The sequence below is a fragment of the Pseudopipra pipra genome, chromosome 3 (genome assembly GCF_036250125.1).
Source record: "Pseudopipra pipra isolate bDixPip1 chromosome 3, bDixPip1.hap1, whole genome shotgun sequence".
Classification (NCBI taxonomy): Eukaryota; Metazoa; Chordata; class Aves; order Passeriformes; family Pipridae; genus Pseudopipra; species Pseudopipra pipra.
Window position 1 is genome coordinate 26,800,941 of NC_087551.1, and position 12,119 is coordinate 26,813,059.

The following is a 12,119-nucleotide window of genomic DNA, read 5'->3' on the forward strand; positions in this document are numbered from 1 at the left end:
AGTTCTTTCAGGATGATTTAAATAAGGAAAGTATTAAAAATAAAAAGCTAGACATATCAAGTGAATAATAGAGCAAAGTTATCAGATTCATCCCCATTTGTAATTTTGGGTGATATGCGTTCAGATACAAATTTCTCAACTCAGGTAATATCTGTGACATAAGTCAGTCATCAACATCAAATTCTATTTCCTCAGAACACTGGAAGCATCTTTATTCAGTTTGACATGTCCAGATCCAAGGGTGAGGTTCATTTTAGTAAAAATTCTCTCCTATTTCAGAGAGGCTGTGTACCTTCTGCCTTAGCTCTGTTTCACACCATGCACTAGTGACTTGAACTACTGTCTGAAAGCATCAATAATACAAAACATTGTTGCAGTGCACTATAATGGCCATTAAAATAAAGTGTATGGATCTTTCAACAGTCCTGGGAAATTTAGGTTAGAAGGGTCATGTTCAACCTGAATGCCTGAAGACATGGGCTCATAAATTATTTAAAAAAGCCAGTGTTACCATGTTTATAACCATTATTAAGAGTTTTGCTCAGTTATATAATTTAAGTGCAGTGTATTAATTTATCAACAATGTTATTTCTGCATCTACTTAAAAACAGCATGCTTTGCTCATGGAGTTACTTATGCTTTCCTATTGCTTCACATATATATTTACTACTTCTCATGACATATTGTGGAAAAGATTTAAAAGGCACATCCAAACTACAGAGATTTGTTTAAACCAGTTTTCTGTCATTTGATTTCTAGTTTTTTGCTTTAGAAAATTCCATTGTTTGGATAGAGGCTTTCCTAAAATAACTTTTCTTAAATGACCAACTCTGTTAGGAAGGCCAATTATGTGATTTCAGCAAAGCAAATAAAAAGATATATCAATGATATTTCAAATTAGCCTGACACTAGTGTTCAGTTTTCTTATAAGAGCACTTTCAAAAAATTTGACATGTTTTGTGGACCTAGAAACACCTTCCTAATTAGCGTCAGATTTCCTGTACCTTAAATAAAAAAGAGAGATCATTGGCAACCTTACCAAAAGTGTCTAAGATAATTTTTTATGTTTGAGACTGAATCATTCAAATACATATGGATTCACCTTGAGTGGCAATTAGTATTGTCATAGTTTTCACTTACTTGATATACTTTTCCTTCCAATGGCTTCTCACTAACCACAAATGATTGATTATGAAGGTTATCTTTCTAGCAACAGATGGTTGGGCTCAGCTTCCCTGGAAACTTTTCTTTGATAGCCTTTGCTTTCACCTGCCTGAATGGCTCCCCAAATTTGTGACCTGATCTTGTAAACTACAAGAAGCTGAGACATAAGGCTGAGGCAGTGTTGTGGCACCCAAGGGGAATAAAAGGCATTTATTGCTTTGTACTCTTTTATGGTGGTTCCAAAACATTCTCAAGAAAGCAAATGGACTAGAAACTCCTTTGCCTATAGGTTAAAGTGATCCTGTTGTGTGTTGGAGTCACCCAGACAGAGCCAGGAACAAAGATGTGTGTCTTGTGGCAGGGCCGGTACTCAAAACCCATAAGCCTCCAAAATCTCAGCACTGGGTTATAGTGATACAGTCAAAAGCAGCACAAACTAAACTGGACATTTAGTAACCATGCTAAAGAAATTCAGTTAACATGGTTTTAATTCTTATATTTGTAAATAGTTACCTTTAAATATATGTAAGGTATGGAAAGTCTTTTTTCAGTTCCCTCTATAGCTACAGGGCTAGAAATTCCTTAAGTGAAACAGTAAATAGAGGTAGGCAATGGAGAGCAAATTGCTGCATAGATATATGGCTGATGTGCTGGAGAAGTTAGCACAGATTAAAGAAGACCAAACACATGAGAGACATTATGCAGGTATTATCAGTGGAAAAGAATGGGGTTTATTATTTTTATTATTGCTCTAGTTTTGTAGGTAATTCTTAACAATTATACTGCAGATGTAAATGAGATCATCACAAGAAACCAAAATGCTGGAGTATTTAAGGCTCAGAAAGTGTCAAGCCGGTAAGATTCTACTAAAATTTCTTCTGAAGATTCTGTTAAACTCTTTTACTGATTCTTGCATGTAATTCTGTTTTTAATGTAGATGTGAAATGTATGCAAAAGTGTGAAAGTGTGACCTGTGTTACTGATGCTTACACATATGTATGTATAGTATAAGTAGGTAAGTGGTGCAAGACAGAAATTTAGAAGTATTAAAAAAAAAGTGAATTGCTTTTTAACATAGGAAATACAGCATGATTATCTTGGTGACATAACCTCTCTTTATCTTCTTTTAATGTAGACTATGTCTCTTCAACCCATGGTTCAGTGCATGGGTGAAATATGTCTTCAGAGTCACCACTACCCATAGTACTGAATGTCAGGCTTGGAGTGAATTTACCTAAATCACCGGCAGGTTTCATTTTATATAGCTCTGAGAATTCAGGGTTGCAACAAATCCCATTTGCCCTCAGGTAGATGTTGTTGGAGCATCCATGGGAAGTTTTTTGGTCATCCTGTCTGTGCAATTCATATTGTGTTGTCACTGCAAGGACAGATAGGGAGCATGGGAACTGGGCACAGTGTGCTGGGGCCCTTCTCTTATTGACTATGACTTAAGGTGCAGGCTGCACCCAGCATTTTTTTCATAGTGCACCTCCTGTTTTGTCTCTGAGTTAGCCCTGATGGCACACTCTGGAGGGTGAGCATTGCAGAGGTGTAAAGATTTTGGTTTAAGATTTTCTCCAGAGCCTTTCATACCCATCCTGTAATAGGTGGTAGCACTGAACTGTTTAGCTGTCTGCTTCACTGAGGTATCCCCAGGTACAGTAGGGACTGGAAGTAGCTGAAAAATTGAAGTGTGTTCATTTCTTGCAGTATTTTAAAAGTAAATTGTAAAGTACTTCATATTCCTGGCACAGAGTTAAGAACTAGAAGATGGCTACCTGAGAGTAAATAGTGCACTCTTATTTGTGTGTCTAAATATTTCTTTTTGATGGCTCGCATTCCAGAACGGCTCTCAGTTCTTCTAAAAGTGACAAAAGTAAAGCTGAAAAAGGGCTGAGAAAAGCAAACTGTTAATGCAGAATGAGCTTACTAACATAGAGGGTTAAACCCATACAGTTTTAATGGCTATCATTCATGTCATTTAACCGTATGCTTATGGAGCCAATCTGTGTAGAGAAGTTCTTTTAAGTGAGCACTTAGGGCTAGAAAAATTCTGCCTTCATTAGGGTATATGGACATATAACTTAGAGATACATCTCTGCATCCTAATAGGAGCCTGCCAAGTAGACAAAGGCCACACAGGCCCCAGGTCTTTCAGGTTCCATGTGTTGAACACCTTTTGTGAGCAGAACTCCTCAGACACTGCTGAGGAGAGGCTGTGTGGTACGTCCATCCAGAAGCTTAGATTTTGTAGATTTCCACTTAGTATGAGATTTCAGATTTCATCCCTTGTCAAGACTTCAAACCTGGTCTTTTAGATATCAATCAAAAGCACATTTTCTACACTGTCCTCATTTACATTTATCTAATGCTTAAGGTCATTTGTGATCATTTGAGTGTATTTCAGCATATGGAATCAGTGAATAATAGATTTCAGCCTCACGCTGTGAAGAAAGATTGTGTTTTTACAAGACATGATGTTGTTTACTGGGTGTTAATAATCACTAATTAATAAACATATCTAGACATCATAAAATGTTGCATTTTAAGGAGGAAAAAATGTAAAGTGTTTACCTTCTTGAGTGCAGTAGCATTTGGGGCCTTATTTGCATAAATAAAATAATTAAATTACAAAATAATGTGAAGTACTATATGAAAACAAGGCTCGTTATAATAAATGCTTGATTTGATTTTTAATTCCACATTCTTGAGGCTTTTTTAGTTTTGTTATAGCAGTATAAAGTTTTATAAAATGAGTATTCAAATGACTGTCTAATGGATTGATCAGTCCTTCAGATTTAGTAATGATGTGTGATGAAGACAGTAGCAAAGTTATTTGATCCCTTCTCAATGCCTTGAAGAAACTAAAAAGCTGATGTAAAGTCTGAAATATTACTGTAACCTTGATTCACTTTTCCTACAACTGAAAACCTTAGTTACATAATGGTTATGGGGAGAAAAAAAAAGGAGAAAAAACCCCCAAAACGAAACAAAACAAAACAAAAAAAAGAAGAAAATGTAGTGTTTTGTAGGGAAGAATTCAACATGGTGTGTGAAGTGTCATTCAGTGACTTCTTTTACATTGATCAGATCTTGCAGGGAAGTGAATAAAGGGATGTATGGAAGTGACTTACTGCAACATCAGTTTAATCTGGAGAAAGCATGTTCTTTGCTATAATGTGTCATTTGAACAGTGTCCAGTCTTGAAACTTTGCAGTGTCCAGTGCAAAGTTAAAAGATTTTTTCCATATAAAGGTAATTCAGAATAGAGCTTTCTCAATGTGTCGTCTTCTTATGTCAGGATTTTGTACTCTTTTCCTTGCACATGGAGGAGAAATTATCAGTATGAGAGTCAGTTTGTGAGTGTTCCAGACACTTTAGTCTACGCTTGGAAAATATTCCAAAATGTGTATGGTGCAAAAAGGAACAATCCAGTATCAGCCAAGAGAAGTTAGATTAGGACAACCTGCCATACACTTGTTTATTTAGAATTATACAAAATGCAGTAAATGAGCACTTATCTAGCTCTCTGCCAACTCTTCATTATTGTTTAAAAATACAGTAATATAAGCCAAACTTATATTTGGCAGTTTGTCATATTATGTGTTATAATGTAATAATAGATACATAGTAAACAGTGGATATACAATTCTATTTTATTTTTACATAAGAGTGTAAGCCAGTACATGTAAAATCAAGTCAGTAAGAGAAATGCTTGTGGCAATGCATCCTTTGATTTGACTTGTAATAGTCTATGACATAGTCTTTATTCATTCTATAGTCAACTTTATAATCCACATCAAGAATGAATGACCATGTGTGCAGAAGGGACAATTCCTGCTCCTTAAAGATTAACAGATAGGTTGTAATCTTCTCCAAGATTTTAGTGTTCCTTACAAATGCAATGAATTTACAAGCTTCCAGAACTAAACCTATTCAGAAAAAAAGTCTTTTGAAATACTAAATGACGTCCAGTATAATAGCGGATGAGGTTTCAATGACAGAGCACTGAATTTGTCTGATTCTGCTCTTACATTAATGGTCTCTTTCTCTGTGTCTGCCAACATGTGAATATTTTACCTACTGCAATGTTCTTCAAATATACCAAGTTTCTAAGCTTCTAGATTTCAACAGGTCACGTAACAGGTTCCGTCAACATGGGACGGCCTTAGTGAAGTCTCTTTCTTTGTTTTTGTACATCAAAATGACCTGGGTGTTGCTAAATTCAAACTTTTTAAAAATATATTTATTGAATTTGTTGTGTTTGTCACCGTAGCAACCCTAAAGAAATCATTTTGTTCCAACTACTTTTCTCCTCATGTAACACTCTTCCATGACAGCATCTATTGGCAAGGAGGAAACTGCCAAAAGGAACATTTCCTGCTCTTTGGTCGGAAAGAAAAAGCTCCTGATTCCTGCTCTCTTAATTTGATCATTTCATGTATGTGTGGAAAGATACAATGAACAGGCTGTCTGCTCATGTCCATTGTGAAGTTGTAGCTCTTCATCACTCAGCTCAGGTGGAAACCATTCCGTACCTCTGATCATACTTGCCCTGCTCTATATCTTTTTCAGTTTCAATCTACTCACTTTCAGATGACTGTGATCAGTATTGCATTCAAATTGTGCATAAATAGATATATGTAGTGGAATAATTATGCTTTTTGTTCCCCTTTTAAAAATGCCTAACAGTGATTTGCTTTTTTCACTGCAGTTGAGCACAGCGCTAATAGTTTCATGACACTGTCTGTCACAACATCAGGAGCTTTCCAGTGATGGTCAGTTTGGAGACCTTCATTTTCTATATCAAGTGAGAATTATTTTTTCCATTGTGCACTTTGCATTTATCCACACTGAATTTCATCTGTCATTTTATTGTCCAATTACTCAGTTTCATCCTTCTGCAATCCTTCACAGTCTGCTCTTTTCCTCACTGTCTTGAATGGTTTCTTAACATCAGCAAACTTTACCACCTCAGTGCTCATCTCTTGTAAACATGTTGAATAGAACAGGTCCCAGGGGAACTCTGCTGATTATCTCCCTCCACTGTGAGAATTGACCATTTGCTACTACCCTGTTCCCTGTCTTTTGTTCTATTATTTAGCCATGTCAGGACTCTTGTCCAGTGACAGTCTCTTTTCCTAAAATGTTGTTAGTGAGGGTCCTTGCCAATAGCTTTTTGGAATCAGAAGCAGGCTGTGTTACCCAGATCACCCTTATCTGAATACTTGTTGACGTCTTGGAAGAGCTCAAGGTTTATAAAGCAGGAGGACTTCTTTTACCAAAGACGTATCAGAAAAAGCTTCTGTGGTGAAATGTCTTCAGTTTCTTCTACAGTGAAGTAAATTTTTTGCACTGATGCAAAGAATTAATTTAACCTCTCTGAAATGTTGTGATCCTCTGTGAGTGCTCATTCTTTATCTCAATTATCAGCTGGCAGGAAGATGTAGCAAAATAAAAACAAAAGAAAGAGTACACTCATTTTTTGCCTGCCATTTTATTATTATAATTAATTTTCCAAGTCTGTGATTCTTTCTTCAGTTGGGTACAACTTCAGCTTTTAGAGGAATGACATCTTGTTTCTAATAACTTTTTTACTGTTTAGCCATATCAGGTGACTTTCACAAACTTCCAAGCCTCTTCTATTTATGTATTTTACCCAGTTGTGGTGACTTCATAAAGGATATTTTAAATTGCATTGTAGCTTTGTCTGTCTTCTTTATGGGACCAGATGAGAATACATAAAGAGAAAAAAACGAAAAGTTAGCAAGCTTTATAAAAAAATTCCTATGTGTTTGGAAAAACAGGGAGAAAAGCTAGGTGCTAGCTGAAAGTATAATGTATTATTTTAAATAATTCTTGCTCAAATCTTTTACTATTTCGTGATGGTCTCCTGTTAGCTTAAAAAACATGCTATTGGTAAAACTATTCCTCTTGTACTCTCTTGGGCTGTACAAAAAGACTAGGGGGAAACCACTGATATGAGAAGACTGAGATGTTTCTTCCCAGGGCTTTAAAGGAAAATGTCTTTGAGGTGTTAGAATCAAAGATTATTTTTTTTTTTTTAATTCCTGTGCTGCCTTTTTACCCATCATTTTAGCCAATTTTTACATTGTTTCCTGGTTTACGTTGTTACCGTTGTAGCTTTGTCTGCCCTTCCTTGTCTGCCTTGACTCTACCTTAATACGCAGTCATCAAGTACATCTTGCACACTTTCAGTAGGCTCTCTCCTTCCCAGGCACTCGCTGCTAATCTTTGCCATGATAAACTTTAAATGTTGACAACATACTGCTTACAGTGTTATCCTTGTTTATTTCATTCATATTCAGTTAATAGTTACTCAAACATTAACCAAGGATACTGAAAATATATGCGATTCAGGAAGGGGGCAGAGGAGTGAATCAGGGTCTGGAAATGAGAGAGTTAAAGAGCTTTGTTTACTTTACTTGTCAAAGAAATGACTTGATTGTTAAGAAATGAATTGATTTTGCTCTGAAAATCTCATATGGAGAAAAAACCCTTTAACAGAAATCAGTCTTTAATCTAGCTTACAAGTACCTAACAAGATGTAGAAACTGAAGCTAGGCAAATTCAGTCTAGAAAAAAAATTAGATTTGACAGAATGATAATATATTAGAACATCTTTCCATGGGAAGTGGTAGTTTCTTAAGCAGTGAATGTGTTTGATTCATGGGTATTTTTCTGAAACACGTGTAATAATTTCCTGAGATATATGGCCATGATACAGAAATTTGAAATCTTGAATTTTATTATGGTCCCTCCTGCCCTCAGAATTTAAGCACCTGTGAATTGCATCTTCTCTGCTGTTTTTGATTTTTCGTCCATTCAGCCCTTCTGGACCTACCTGGTTCACATTCTTGGTGTTTTTTCTTCTGGTTCCCTTGATTATCCTCCCCATATTCATGGATAGACTGTTTTCCACAGAGCAAGAAACTGTCTTCTTTTCCTTCATATTTTTACACAAATCACTGATCCTACTGGTGTGGTTGTGCCACCTGTGTTTATGCTGTCTTGCACTTTGAAATTATGTATTTTTTTATACTGTATCATTCTGAATTAGAATTTGATAGCCATCCAATTTTTTGAAAAATGTACTACATGAACCTTGCTCAAAACAGTAGTCAGACTCCAAATAAAGGCTGATTTAGAATGTGTTGATGTAGGGGAGGGATGTGAGAAGGCAAATTCAAAACTGCCACTGGTATTTTTTTATAATAGCATTTCTATACAAGATATTCTCATTTCTTTTAAATAAATAGCCACACTTGTACTGAATGCTGAGTTGTGATGTGTCAACAAAATGGAAAAATTTATTCTACAACAGTTGTATTTATGTGCAACATTAATGATCTCCAAAATGGAAAAAAATTATTCTGCAGTAGTTGTATTTATATGCAGTGCATTAATTATGTCCCAAAAATTTAGTAGCTTTTGATACACAGCAAATGTGTGTTAGGACTGTTATTTTTGAAGAGAAAACTGTAATGTTCCCATCTGAATTTTAGCAAAATATGTTGTACAAAATGAGAGAGAGAAAATGTGTTCTTAGAATAAGGAATAAGGGAAGTGTATAACTTTATCATACACTTCTAGAAAGAAACTTCTGGTCAAGAAAAACCTAGATAGGATCATAGAATATCTCAAGTTAGAAAGGGCTGATAGTTGGTTTTGGTGGTTTTTTTCTTCTTTTGTATTACCATGTTAATGTGGTTGGGTTTCATCATGAATTGTGGTACCAGACATTGTATAAACACAGAGCAAAAAGGCAGTTTGTGTTAGAGAATCTGTGGTCTAAGACCAGAGATAGATGTGGTGAGGAAGGATAACAAAGATAACTGAAGTCAGCATGATTGACAGAGTTGGAGGCACAAGAGCAGCCTTGCCTCTTCTTGGTTTTTGTGGGTGCTATTTTAAAGGACAGTTTCAAGGATAATGGAGTAAGTCTGTGAATGTTTGTGGGTAACATAGTGGAAGAAAATTTTACAGGTGCTTGCTTGAAAAGTGGAAGATGTAGGCTGACATTAGGGCTGATTAAAGAAGGGACTTGTCCTTTTAATATTGAATGAGAGATAAAAAATAGGGAAGTGAAGCATTTGGAAAAGACAACTTGCAACTTACCTGGAGGAGTACAGAGAAAGGTGACAAGATCAGGGTTGTAGGCAAGAAAAACAACCTTCGCAGCAGCCTACTGAATAAATATTAATATGGCAAGACTGCAAAAGCAGAGAGAACAGTATTGTGATGTTTGGATATAAGTGATGATGACATGGTCAAGAGTTTGAGTGGATTGGTAAGAAACTTCTTAGAGATGCTATGCAGAGAGAATAAGCAACACAGCTGAGTATGCAGCTACAGAGAAAGGTCTAAGCTAAGTATAGATTACAGACTGGAATTAATGGTTATGTCCAAAGGGATCCAGAAAATGTGGTCACACAATGCTTTGTGGTACGTTAGAGGTGATGAGCTTCTCACTCAGGCTGTGACAAATATTAAGAGTCTGTATACACAGTATAAACTGGAGAAATGGGTAGTTTGGTTTAGCTTTTATGGATGAGATAGCCCAGAAATAAAATTCAGAGGAAGAAAAACTTGAGTTGGAACATTGTAAAATTATCAGAAATGTGAGAAAGGTTTGAAGGTAATCTTTAGAAGATCACATTTTAAAAATTATAAGAGACAATTAAAAAACAAACAAACAAAACCCAGAGGAATTAAAAATGGTAAAGAATAGTACGATTTTACTGGGTTGAAGAGAGAAAAAAATGTATAGGAGAGTTCAGATAGTATAGGAGAGAAGAGTGTGTAGGAGAGTTCATATTTTGAGCCTAGCTGAGGAAAATCACGGGTATACTTTGACAAGAGCAGATAAGTGACATGGGGGTTGCTGAAACCTGTAAGGACATTGTTAGAAGAATGTGTCCATTGGCAATTGTAAATATCATATTCAAAATACTTAGAAATGTAAGGGGAAATGAAGAATGGTCAATATTGGGTACCTGTGGTTGAAAACTTAACTTTGCTCCCTTCAAACCAGGTATGCACTGTAGGGAGTGATATAAGGGATAAGAATACAAAGCAAAGTGAAGCAGTTAAAGTAAGAAACACAGGCAGAGAAATAAGAGCAGCCTTATGAGAATATAATAGGAGAGATGGGGAAATTATAGTAGGGAAATTTGCAAGACTCAGAGGAATTGTAATGATAGGTGTACACTTTGCCTCTTATCGCTAGATTAAAATCCATCTGCTTGATCTTTATACAAAACTAAGGAATCTCAAACAGAGATCAAGGTGTGGAGAAACATCCTGATGATGCCTTTTGTTAATGTGTTAAAGAATTTGCTTGGTTAATGTCATAGAAAAAGTCATATAAACCCCCAGACAAAATCTTTTACCTTAACCTGTATACTTTCCAATGATAATGCTTTTCAGAGACTGAAGCTTAAATTAAAATATGAAAAGAAGAGGTGGGTAGATAGGGGTTCTTGCTAGCTGCTCATCTGCTAATTTGGACTATTTTTTTAATCCTTATTAAAACTACTAATACATTTTGAAGCAAGTAAGGCTTTTGTGTCTTTTGTCCTTTTCTTCTAATTTTGATTTTTTGTCTTTATCTACTTTTCTCCTAATTTGAGAGCTACTCTAGCCTGTGCCATTCATCACAAGAACATCTCAGAGCGACTTGGAAATGTTTCAAGTTTTAACAATCAGAGACTTAACCTGTTTTTTCTCATAGAAGTTACCTGCCTAGACACACTAGGAAGACAAACACTGAATAACAGAAGTTGAATAATAATAGTAATGAAGAATTTTGCATGAGAAATAAAACCCTGGTAAAATCAGGTCTTTTGTTGTAGATTGCTGAGATACTTTACCAGTGTAAGGAGAAGAGTGTCGACATATGTCAGGCTATCCTCCCTAAATTAGAATTACTGTACAGGGGAAACCTTGGCTGCTGTAACTATCCCTGCAACATTTGCTATTTTCTTGTGCCTTTTTTCTTTCAAATACATGGGGCTATTTGGGGGTGCATTTTTGTTCTTAAAGTCTCTATTTTCTTACTTGATCTTTTTGTTCTAGTATCATAATTCTTCTAACTTGATCTAATCACATTTTCTGACTTGCTTGTCAATATAAGATAAATCGGGGGGGGAAGGAAGAATTGCTTTGATTGTTTGTGTTGTGTGCGGTTTTTTTACTGAGTTTCTTGCTTTAGAGTGGGGTAAAGTTGACAGGCTAGGAAACTAAAGCATCAGTACATCTTTTCTCAGCCTATTTTGATAGTATGCTTTATCCCTGACCTGCAAAAGCCACCTCTGCATGTGAGAGGGTAGTTCATTCTCCATAGCTCTTTCAGTCCTTGTCCTTTTTGCTAGGAGTACCATCAAGATTGCTAATTATAGTAATAGGTTTGTGATGTGGGTACTTCTCCTCTGAAAACTGGTGAAATTCATTTGATATAGGCCATAAGACAGCCATTTGTGGGTACCAAGTTTTGGCCACCATCACTTTGACCCAAGCAGTAGCTAAGTAGTGCAGTAGTGTTTTTCCCTTGCATCCTATTTAATTTTTAATGTTCTTCCTGTAGCCAAAAAAAGCTCCCAACTGTTTTGTATTTCCACTGTGTTTCAGACCCTTTTCTGCTGAAACTATGATGCCTATTTTCAATTGTAAGAAACTAAACCTGCATCAGTTAAATAAACCAGCACAAAATAATATCAAGAGTGAGCTTTCTACAACCATAAATATCTTGGTTTGTTGTTTGGGGTTTTTTTACAAAAAAGCCATTGAAGGTGTGGCTTGGACAGAAACAGAGAGTAAAGCATTTTTTTTAAAATTACAAAATTATTTCAGTTGTTAGTACTGTAGCACTTTCCCTCAAAAGAAAGGCATAAAAATATTATAGCTTTAAAACTTACCTTGCTGGAAGAAAAGTG

General features: G+C 35.8%; 1 protein-coding gene across 1 annotated transcript in view; it reads left to right on the plus strand.

The window, feature by feature from the left end:
* CAMKMT (calmodulin-lysine N-methyltransferase) overlaps positions 1 to 12,119 on the plus strand; it is a 216,209-nt gene that overhangs the window by 176,505 nt on the left and 27,585 nt on the right. Inside the window, exon 7 of the mRNA XM_064648385.1 lies at positions 1,953 to 2,019. Within this exon, the coding sequence (XP_064504455.1) occupies positions 1,953 to 2,019 (67 nt within the window). The remainder of the gene's footprint in view (positions 1 to 1,952; positions 2,020 to 12,119) is intronic.